The sequence below is a fragment of the Pelodiscus sinensis genome, chromosome 24, assembly GCF_049634645.1.
Source record: "Pelodiscus sinensis isolate JC-2024 chromosome 24, ASM4963464v1, whole genome shotgun sequence".
Taxonomy (NCBI): domain Eukaryota; kingdom Metazoa; phylum Chordata; order Testudines; family Trionychidae; genus Pelodiscus; species Pelodiscus sinensis.
In genome coordinates, this window is record NC_134734.1 from 19,715,854 (window position 1) to 19,727,184 (window position 11,331).

The following is an 11,331-nucleotide window of genomic DNA, read 5'->3' on the forward strand; positions in this document are numbered from 1 at the left end:
TGTGTGTGTGTGTGTGCGTGCGCGCTGTGTGTGTGTGTGTGTGTGTGTGTGTGTGTGCGTGCGCGCTGGGTGTGTGTGTGTGTGTGTGTGCGTGCGCGCTGTGTGTGTGTGTGTGTGTGTGTGTGCGTGCGCGCTGGGTGTGTGTGTGTGTGTGTGTGTGTGTGTGCGCGCGCTGGGCGAGTGTGTGTCTGTGAGCGGGGCTGCGAGCCTCGGGCACGGGGTGCGCGCGCGCCGGAGAGTTGCGATGTGGGTGTGGGGGGGGGGGGGGCTGTCCCTGGGGGGCCGTCACTCAAGCCCCAGCCCCGCCTCCCCGCTATAAAGCCGGGCTCCGGGGCCGCCGGCTCGCAGAGCCCCCGAGAGTCCAGCCGCAGCCCTGCCCGCGCCCCCGGGGATTCCCAATGGTCGTGCAGCGCCGCAAGATGTCCGAGGGGGGGGCGCCCAAGCTGGAAGCCAACGTCCTGGTGCTGGGAGCGGGCAAAGTGGGCAAATCGGGTGAGTGCTGGGACTCTACAGACTTCCACTGCCCCCCCCGTCGGGTCTACCCCCGTCTCGGTCCTGCCCCCCCCGTCTCGGGTCTTTTCCTGCCCCCCCCTCCCCCGTCTCGGTTCTCCCCCTACCCCCTCTTTCCCTGACTCGGTCCTGCCCCCCTTCCCCCGTCTCGGGTCTTTTCCTGCCCCCCCCCCCTCTCGGGTCTTTTCCTGCCCCCTCCTCCTGCCCCCCCCCCCGTCTCGGTTCTCCCCCTGCCCCCTCTTTCCCTGACTCGGTCCTGCCCCCCTTCCCCCGTCTCGGGTCTTTTCCTGCCCCCCCCCCCCTCGGGTCTTTCCCTGCCCCCTCCTCCTGCCCCCCCCCGTCTCGGGTCTTCCCCTATCCCCTTCCACTGTCTCGGTCCTGGCCCCCCCCCCGTCTGGGTCCTCCCTCTGCCCCCTTCCCCTCGTCTTGGGTCTTCCCCTGCCTTGGTCCGTCTCCTGCCGCCCCCGTCTAGGGTCCTTCCCCTGCGCCCTCCCGCCCCCCGGTCTCGGGTCTTTCCCTGCCCCCCCGTCTCGGTCCTCCCCCTACCCCCCTTCCCCTGCCTCGGTCCTGCCCCCCGCCATCTCGGTCCTGCCCCCTTCCCCCGTCTTGGGTCTCCCCTCTGCCCCTCTCCCCCCCCCCCCCGTCTCAGGTCCTTCCCTTGCCCCCCCCCCCCATCTCGGGTCTTTCTCTGCTCCTTTTCCATGCCTCGGTCCTTCCCCCCCCCCCTCCCGTCTGTCCCTGCCCCTCTGTCTAGGTTCTCTCCCTGCCCCCTTCCCCTGCCTTGGTCCTTCCCCCCCACCTCAGGTCTTCTCCCTGCTCCTTTCCCTCCGGTCTTTCTGTTCCCTTCCCTCCATCCTGCTCTCCCCCCCCCCCCCCCGTCTTTCTGCCCTGAGACTGCTTCCCTCTGGTCCTTCCCCATACCCCGCCTTGCCCCCCACATCCATTCCCTGTTTCCTTCCCTCCGGCGTCCTTTCGTTGACCCCTTCTCCATCCCCCCTCCCGCATTGTTTCTCCCATTCTAAGGGGAATGCCCTTCTCTCGGCCACCACTGCTGCACTGGGCCGTTTATGTTGGGGGGGGGGGATCTCAGCCTGGGGGGCATGGCCCGCAAAGTGATGTCAAGGGGTCACAAGCACCCTCCTCAGCTCCTCTCTGCATGGGGTGCTGGGTGTGGGTGTAGTCTGGAGGGGGGAGTCCAACGACGCTGATGGTCCGGGGATGGAAAAGGCAGAGACCCACCGTTCTGCGGAGCGCCTTCTGCTTGACCTGGGTGTAAGGGACATCAAAATGGGACCACCCGGAACTCCCTGTGCCAACCCCGCAGCTGGTGGAAATCAGAGTTGCTCCATTGCTTTACCCCAGCTGAGGCACTGGAGGTGGAGCTGATGAGGGGCACAGGCTGGGCCCTGGGACTCATCCGCACTGTAGCCCATCCGTGTGGACACCTCTTCTCCCAGTTCGGCATCGCCCTCCCTGATCCCACTGGGAGTGTGTAGGGGGGAAGGGGATGTGCTAGGAGGTCCACGAATGGCTTTCAGTCCTCTCCGGCACTCTGGATCAGCTTGGTGCCAGCTTGCCTGACCTTGGGTCTCTTTTGTTCCAGCTCTGACAGTCCGATTCCTCACCCGGAGGTTTATTGGTGAATACGGGGATATTGGTGAGTTTCTTTTCTTTTTCTCTTTTTTTCTTTTCTCTTTTCTTTCCTTTCTCTAAGTTCACTCTCTCTTAATGTCTCCCTCTTTTTTTTCCTCTCTCCCCTCCAGAATCCATTTACACCCACAACGTGATGGTCGGGGGCCGAGAGGTTTGCTTCAGCATCTGGGACTCTGTCTGCCCCCAGGTGAGAAATTGCTGCTTGTGGCTTCCAACCAGCCAAATGGCTTTGGGAACAGATTGGATGGAGCGAGTTTGTTGAGACTCGGATCAGCTCCTAGCAGGACATGCGTCCTCCTAGGAGATGGAGCCATGGCAGCTCATGGGCAAAGACACTTGTTTCGGTTCTGAAGGGCCTATAGGAAAGCCCTCCGCCCTCAGTGTGCTGTCGTATGCCCACGATAAAGATAGCAGCCTTGGCTTCCAGTCCACCCAAGGCTGAGAAATGGCACCCAATTCCTTTAATAAGGGGTTTGCTTTTCGAAGGAGGGAGGCTGAATAAAAACCAAGGGTGAGGATGAGAACACTGCTGCCATAGACCTGACTCTCCCCAATGCCCTGGCACTACTTCTCATCCAGTAGTGACCAATGTCAGGCACTCTTCAGCACCTCCATGTGCCCACAACAAAGATGGCTGCTTCAGCTCTTCCTCAGTAATGGTTAGATACCCCCACCCAGGCTGGTCAGTTGTGCCATATGAGGGAAAATCTTTTCTGACCACTCCCAGGCCCCTTCCTTCCCAGCTGGGATGGGGCAAGAGAAGGCGGGGTGTGTGTGTGTGTGTGTGTGTGTGTGATCCGATCACCATAGTGACTGTGGAGTGATTGGCAATCACCTCTTTGCCCCCTGCTAATTCCTGTTTTTTTTTTTATTCCTGCTCCCTATCCTCTCCCCCGCCTCCTCTCCAGGCCTCTGAGCTCCAGGGCTGGGTGAGCGAGAAGCAGCTGCGTTGGGCCGACGGCTTTGTCCTGGTCTACAGCATCTGTGACCGCTCCAGTTTCCACCTGGCCCGGCAGCAGCTCCAGCGCATCCGGCAGCTGAAGAGACGGGGCAGTTCGGAGAAAGCGCCCGTCATCCTGGTGGGCAACAAGAGGGACCTGCAGCATCGGCGGGCCGTCTCCAGCGAGGAAGGGCGGCTTTTGGCCCTCTCCATGAACACGGGTTTCTTCGAGGTCTCGGCCGCCGAGACCTACCACGGCGCCCTGGTGGTCTTCCACGAACTCCTCGACATGGTGCGGGACTCGCGGAGCTCGGGCAAGAAGGCTGTGGGCCTCCGCGGCATTGTGCGGAGCATGTCGGCCGTCTTCGGGAGGAGGAGGACAGAATGAGCGAGGCGGGGTCCCGCGAGGAGAGCTTGGATCCTGGGGACAACGGAACGTAGCTGGAAGCATGCGCCAGCGGTCAGGCTGTGGGCGGTTCCTCAGTGTGGCACCCGCTGAGTCCCTCGGAGAGCATACGACAGAGGTGGCAGCCAATGGGGGAGCATTTCTGTGCACGTGTCCCGAGTCTGATCTGATGGGAGCTTTGGCTGGGGTCTGCTGGCGTCTAGAGAGCTCGGCCATCTGCCAAAGGGCTGCCTTCCCCTCCCAGCACGGCATGTCACGGCCTCCGCCCTGGGCAGCAGTGTTACTCGTTAGCGATGTAATTGGGTGGCAGTTACATCCCGCCTCCCTCCCCGTGCCCGCTGTTTGTTTCCACTGGAGGAAGGATTCTCTGCATGCCCCTTCCTAACGTTTGTGATTCGTGGCTGTTAAAGAGCAGCTGCGCTCTGCCCCAGAAGAGGGTGCATTTGAAAGGGTGGGCGAACGAGCTATGTTTACAGGGAACCGGATTTGTCAAGTTGATATTAGGTGCCCAATTGTCCCCCGACCGCTGTGCCTTGTGGAAGCATTCACACCCAGCGCAGAAAGGACATGCAAGGCTAACAACCCTGAATGGCTGCATTTTACAGGCCAAAATCCCTGCAAGAGGACGATTACACTGTTCCCTGGAAGTGCGTCGGATTTGGAACATAAGGCACAAGGCAGTGGAGAATGACACCCAGAGCCCATGTTTGGATGATACAGTCTGTATATGGGGCCTGAGCCTGAATTCAGGCTCAAGTCCCATTGGAGTCAGAGGCCACGGTGATGGGCAAGGTACAAAAAACCTTTGAGGCTCAAGCATCGAGCCTGCTCAGTCAAAGGAATGACTGGCTGCAGCACCTACAAGCTTGAAGCACAACATTTATGCACTTTTAAGGGTCCCCCCATTTGAAAACCGGGCTCTAAATCCTCTGGTACTAGGGAGATGATTACAAATGTTGGTGATTAAATCATGGGACTCGCGGGAGTTTGAGTTATTCACACCACCCCATTGGGTTGCCTTGTTTTTTCTGCTGGGTTCCAAATTACTTTTCCTGCTAAAAGTGATCTGATCTCAATTCAGTTGGTGTGAACCCATGGACTTTAATGGAGTCACTCTGGATTTACACTTGCTGTAACTGAAGCAGAATCTAAGGCATTGTGCAACTCGTCAGTTACACCAGTGTAAATCCACAGTCACTCCACTCCAGTCACTCTGAATTTACATCCGTGTAACTGACAGAGGAATTTGGCCCTTTTAATGTGCCTGGTTAAGCAACAACAGTGGCATTTGTCATCCTCTGCAGCACGGGCTAGTGATAGAAATAGGGCTGAGGACTTCAGGATTGAACTCCTACTTCTGTCACTGATTTGCTGTGTGACCTTGGGCAAATAAGAGCCTTCCCCGTGCCTCAGTTTCCTCCTCTGTAAGATGGGGGTGATAATGCCTACCTCACAGTTTGTGAGGGTGTGAGGCTTCCTCACTTGCAAAATAAACTTGATCCCCCCCGCCCTCCAAAGCCAAATTCTCCACTTGGAATATTAGAACCATAGTGTTGCTGATAGACAGGACTTCCACTATTTAAGAGCGGGTCAGTTTAAATGCTGCCTGTTCCAGGGGAAGTGGAGGATGGAATTGTCTTCAGCAGCTGGGATATAAATCCTCCGAACTAAAATGTGAAGTGTTGTATATTTGTGAATAACATAAATATTTAACTTATTTGGGAGCGTTCTGCATTGGCGCGAATGTTTACATCCAGAAATTTTTATTGTCAAAATATTCTCCTTGCACGTTATAAAAGAAAGATGTGATGGTGGAAAAATTATTTTTGGATGGGCAATAAAAGTTTGTATGTTCTAAAAGAAAATAGTTCCGTGCTTTCATTATAAGACACTTTTCCCTTGGAGGAAGGATTCAAAGGTGTTGGATTCCATGTCTGGGTGTGTGTGTGTGTGTGTGTGTGATTTCTAAGTAATGAACTGACAATAGAGAGGTGGAGACACTCATCTGTTACCTGTAGTGGATAGAGAACCAGACGGCGACTCAGGAGACCTGGATTCTACTCTGCTGCTGGGTGAGCTATGGCAAGTCTCAGCCCGGCTGTGTGCCTCAGTTTCCCCATCTAAAGTGAGGACAATGATCTCCTTTGAAAACTGCTTTGAGGCCTGCTGATTATAAGAGCAAGTGGTTATTATTGTGTTAACCTTTCCCATACTGAAAAGCCAAGGGGGTAAGCAGTGAATTATTGTTTTGTTAAAATGTCTCCTTTCACATTAGGTAAAGTATCTCAAAAATATATCTTGGCATTGGAAAAACTTCAGAAAAGGGCAACGACAGTGATTATGGGTGTAGAACAGCTGCCATATGAGGAGAGATATATAATAATGGGACTTCATCTTAAAAAAGAGACAACGGGGGTGGGATAGGATAGAGGTCTATAAAATCATGACCGGTGTGGAGAAAGTAAATAAGTTATTTACTCCTTCCCATAACCAAGAACTAAAGATCACCAAATGAAATTGTTAGCAGGTTTAAAACAAACAAAAGGCAGTATTTCTTCAGACAAGGCATGGTTAACCTGTGGAACTCCTTGCCAGAGGATGTTGTGAAGTCCAAACCATAACAGGGTTCAAAAAAGAGCTAGATAAATTCATGAAGAATAGGTCTTCCAATGGATATTAGCCAAGGTGGGCAGGAACAGTGTCCCTAACCTCCGTTTGTCAGAGGTTGGGAATGGGCAACAGGGAACCGATTAAGGACTAGTCGAGTAGTTGCTCCCTCCCCTTTACTGCCTCTATCAGATAGAGGGGGCACTTCAAAGTGGCAGTGCTGCACAGCTGATCCCGGGCTCTGTGTGGCACTGCTCCTTTGAAACACAGCCGTGGTTTCAAAGCAGCAGCTCCGTGTGGATCCCAGGGTCAGCTGGGTACTCCCTAGCTGTCCCTGGGCTCCATGCAGCATTTCTGTGGTACGTGGAGTCAGCTGGGGAGTCCCGAGCTGACCCAGGCTCCACAGGTATTTCAAAACAGCAGCGCCACATTGTGGCCGGGGTCAGTGGGAGACACTGAGTCCCCTGCTGACTCCATGCGGGCGCTTCTGCTTTGAAATGCACAAGAGCCTCTGCTGGGGACTCGTGGACGTTTCAAAGGAGGAATGCGGAAGTGCCTGTCGAAGTCGATGGAATTTCCATCGACAACATGACTCATAAATTAACCGATATTAAACACCCTTAGAATGACTTGATTGCCTGCTCTGTTCATTCCCTCTGGGGCACCTGGGATTGGGCACGGTCGGCAGACAGGACCCTGGGCTACATGGACCTTTGGTCTGACCCGGTCTGGCCGTTCTTACGAATGGAGGGGCAGGTCCACTCAGCAGTCGGGGGAGGCCTGGCCTGAAGTCAGGGCAGAAGGCCACAGCGTAATGCTGGGTGGTTGTGAGCTGTGAAAAGTGGCCGAGCATCTAAACATCACAAGGGGGTTTTCTTTCAGCTTGGGCTCTGGTGGGCAGAGTAAGGGCATTCCTGGGTCTGCTACCTACATCCAGGAGGCAGTGGGGGGTCTAGTGGGTTAGAACAGGGGAGTGAGAGGCAGGACTCCTGGGTTCTCTCCCCGGGACTGACCTCACTTGCCCAGGTGGCTCACAGCAGTCAGTTATCCCTTGTCCTCCCTGCACCCGGTGGAACCATGCAGCGAAGCACTCACGGGTCGCAGAGAAGCACTCACAGGTCCCAGACCCTGTCCAGAGGGAGCAGGCTGAGTTGCAGCCCCCCCAGAAAGTGGGGGTGGAATCTACGCAGCGCTTGGCAGTGCCCTGCCACAAGGCAGAAGCGGCGGCCGGGGAGCAGGCAGTGGTGGGAAGTGGCGCTTCTATTTGCGGAGCTGCGTGGAGCATGGAATCGGTGCCCACGGGCCGTGACAGCCACCATCCACGTGTTCGGGGATCCACAGATGGGCATCTGGCAGCAGGCTGGGGAAACAGGCTGCCTGCAGCCGCCCACAACATTGATTCAGGTTAGAAAAAAATCTGTGGGGTAAATTCCAGAGTGATGTAAACGACACATGGGGCCCAGTCCTCAGTCACCATGAACAGGGTGAGAGGGGGAGACCTTAAATGCTTTATTCTGCCCAGCCTCCAGTGTAAATCCGAGCAGCCTTGGGATCAGCTGCTGCCCCCCCTTCCACCCTGTGCAGTGTCTGCTGGCTGCAGGGCAAGTGAACGGGGCCGGTGTGAGCGGAGGGAGAGGTGGGGCCCAATTCGCACCTCAAGGTGGGGTAAGTCAGGGGACCAGGCCCCCAACCCAGCATGATTGGGAATGGCAGGTTATTCGAGACAGGTGTGCGTGTAGATACAACCCAAAGCATCTCCCTCCCCCCCCCCCCCCCCCCCCCGGTCCCATGGCCAGATCCTTTCCTTGCTGTTTAAAGACAGCCCGGGACGGAGCTGCAAGATGCTTACAGCAGGAGAACGCAAGTGCCTAGCTCTGGGAGGAACGTGTTCGAGTGACTTAAGGGGTGATGGGCAGGGCTGAGAGGCAGGATCCTGGGTTCTATTCCTAGCTCTGGGAAGAGAGTGAGGTCTAGTGATTAGAACCAGGGAAATGGGAGACGAAAGATACCTGGGTTCCTTTCTCAATGCTGAGGTGGGGTGTGTCATCTAGGAGTGGGTGTGAGGAGTTATGGGCTCTATTCCCAGCTCTGCCACTAATGTGACTGGTAGCTGCTTGGTGCCTCAGTTTCCCCATTGGTAAAGTGGAGGATAAAACCTGAGAGTCGGGGCAAGAACCAAGTTTTGCTGTTCCTCAGCAACTGGCAGAGGTGGGGGATACAGCCCCGGCTCCAGCAAACATGGCCGGGGCACTGGGTTTATGGTATTTATTTATCACTAGAAGATTGACGCCCACGTGGCTCGGGTCCTTAACTCAATTAATTTTTGGAAAACAAAATGACAATGTCCAGGCATCATTTAAATCATTGCTCCGGAGCGGGGCTGGGGATGAGGGGGTCAGTTTGCTGGCTGCTCCGGGGAGAGAGGACAACCCCAGCCCTCATGCACTGCAGGAGCTTGGAGCCAGGTGAGAAGCGCCTCTCCATGGCCGCTGCAGCTCCAGGGGGCACAGCTGGGGTGAATGTCCCCCACCTGGGGGCAGGTCCAGGTTCATCTGCTCCCCAGCCAGCCAGAGGAATGCAGCAAAGTGGGCATTCTCCCCCCCCCCCTCCGCTCCCTGACAAACAGCCAATGTTCCTATGCGAATCTGGGGCGGGAGGGGGGGAAAAGGAGTGAGCTTCAACATCTCCCCTCCCCCAATTCTCCCTAAAGAGCCCCAGGGGGTGGAGCTCAAAGCTAGGGTAGTTCTGGATGGGAGCAGGGGAACATCTCCAGCCAGCCCCCCTTTCACCACTCTGGTGATTCTGTCTCTTTTCTGTCTAGTTTTCTGAGAAGCAATCCCATTCCAGGCACATCCCATTGTCCTGGCACTACCAAACTCTGACCTGGCTTTAAGTTAGGAGAAGAGGAAGCTACCTACTGAATTCGGCGATCCTACCTCTTACTGTTTAGGAGAAGTTCTTGAACCAGCAGACAGACAGAAACTCACTCAGATATGTAGTAGATTATATTTTACATAACAGGTGCACAGGAAGGGATGTGTGAGAGGGAGGGGAACCTAGCATCACAGCGAAACTGGTCACAGCTAATTCACAAGGGAGTCTGTGCTGCTGCTGTGCGTTTGGGGGATGATAGCTCGTTTGCGTAGGAGTCATAACGGGTTCCCATGTAGCAGCTGACACTAGGGGTAACTCCACGCTCTTCTCTCACCCCTTATACGTAGATCGGCCTTTCTTGATGCAAGAGCCTTCTCTGATGCAGCTTTGCTCCACCGGGGCAGCCATCCTACCTCCTCCCACGCAGATCCAGGCCTCTCTCTGAGATCTATGATGTACCTTCCTAGTGCCATAAAGCCACTTTGCACGCTACAAAACGGAGGCTCCTTTTGCACACTGCTCCTGCGCGTTCGAAGCCGAGGGAGCAAAGGGTGCTCTGTGGCTAGCAGGACTGGGTGCTCAAGCTGAACTGGAAGACACCTGCCAACTGGTGGGGATGCTGGGGGCATTTTGCATGTGAGATGAAGTATTGGACCCTCTCTTCTCTGTCAGAGCACGCAGCTTGGAAGAGCTGGAAATGCACGAGGCCCAAGACTGTGCAGGAAGCACTGCTTGGCTGTGGGGACCACAACTGCCCTTGGGAGACAGGGGTCCTTTTGGAAGCACAGCTGTGGTAGTTGGAGAAGATGTGAAGGGTTGTCAATTAACAGGGGAAGGAAGGCTTGACAGATACCAGTGATGGGGTTGGGCTTGTGTGCTGGCCACTGAAGATAATGCCTACCACAGCAGGTGGCTGTCAGCCTGATTGCCACTGGGTGTGCTAGGGTGATTAACCTGCAGAACTCCCAGTGGTGGGATATTAACTGAGGTTAGCCTGTGGAACACCCTGCTGCAGGAAATTAACTAAGGTTACCCTGTAGAACTCCCCCTGTAGAACCATGTCTCAGGTTAAACTTGCTGCAGGATATTAACTAGTTCTGATCAACCCCCACAATTCTATTCTTGGTCTGCAGCTCTCAAGCCTGGAACCGGCTAACCATTTTCCAACAGACTGTGTTTCCATTGGGAAAAATGTCATTAACAAAATCAGAATGTCTCGCAGAAGCATACAAATTTCATTGAAATTTTCCTGTTTCATTTTGACTTTCCAATAGAATATCAACTTATCACTTATAGATCATGTTTCATACATAGACTGCTCAACGCGTCATTTCCCCCATTTTACAAGTGGGGAAACTGAGGCACAGAGTGGGCGGTCAGCCAGGCACTGGCAGAGATCAGAACAGAACTCAAGGTCCCAGGCCAGCATGCTAGCCACTAGGCCATTCTGCCTCATATAGGAGAAATGATAAAGTTAGAACGAAACAACTTCGATATGGTCATAATGAATTATTCCTTATTTTGTTTTGCAAAAATATTGAGAGATTTCCTCTTTCTGCCCCGATGTGGGGAGGAAACGAGATCCCAGAACGTCTCACAGGATGCAGATCCCCGTTTCCGGCCGTTCATTCGGTTGTGGCGCAGAAGGGAGGGGAGGTCCTGGCTGCACCCTCACATTTCTTCGCCCAGGGAGGAGAGGTCCCTGCCTTCCCAGAGCCGGCTGGCTGCAGGGGATGGCGATCGAACCTTCTTGGCGGGGAGATCCCGATTCAGGGTGGCTGGGAGCCCTCTCCGGGCCGGCGATGGGGTGGACCTGTGACCGGCCCCGTCCTGGACTCTGTTCTTGTCGCTCGAGGCCTTGCTGCTTTTGCCTCCCAAGCTGGATCGCCGCCTCTGGACAAGCTGGACGCGGATGGGGTCCTGCTGAAAGCGAGGCCAGGGGCTTGAGTCTGAGTCACCCGTCTCAGTCAGAGCAACCAGAGCCCGGTAGAGTCGGCGTCTCAGCTGGATGGGAAAGAACAAGAAGAGCCCGGGGAAGTCACTGACTGGGAATTACACTCCCTCATCCCTCCAGATATTTGTCTATTTGCGTCCCCTCTAGTACAAGCCATTAGTGGCTGAGTTATGTAATCCCCAAGTAGCGCAAGGTCACTGCTCGGATGTGATTAGCCAACGCTGCTGGGAACAGTCCCTCCTAGGAGCTGGTGGCTGCTCAAAAGTCACTCTGGCCCTCTACGGTGGCCTGGTCCGGCTGGCTTCACCTGGCCACTAGATCCCAGACCGTTCCCGAGGGCTGGGAAGCAGCTGGCAAGGGGGAAGTGACAGGTACCAAACTCACAGC

At 55.3% G+C, this 11,331-nt stretch overlaps 2 protein-coding genes across 3 annotated transcripts in view; one reads left to right on the plus strand and one right to left on the minus strand.

The window, feature by feature from the left end:
• Positions 1-332: 332 nt before the first annotated feature.
• LOC102444824 (ras-related and estrogen-regulated growth inhibitor-like protein) lies at positions 333-5,359 on the plus strand. Its single transcript, XM_075907338.1, has 4 exons — positions 333-492; positions 2,114-2,167; positions 2,274-2,350; positions 3,072-5,359. The coding sequence occupies exons 1-4, from the start codon at positions 399-401 to the stop codon at positions 3,489-3,491; spliced, it is 645 nt and encodes a 214-aa protein (XP_075763453.1). The 5' UTR covers positions 333-398; the 3' UTR covers positions 3,492-5,359.
• Positions 5,360-9,103: 3,744 nt separating this feature from the next.
• LOC142819544 (perilipin-2-like) overlaps positions 9,104-11,331 on the minus strand; it is a 50,050-nt gene continuing 47,822 nt past the window's right edge. For both annotated transcript variants that reach the window (XM_075907455.1, XM_075907454.1), the window contains exon 6: positions 9,104-10,994. In XM_075907455.1, the coding sequence (XP_075763570.1) occupies positions 10,662-10,994 (333 nt within the window). In that variant the 3' untranslated portion in view covers positions 9,104-10,661. The remainder of the gene's footprint in view (positions 10,995-11,331) is intronic.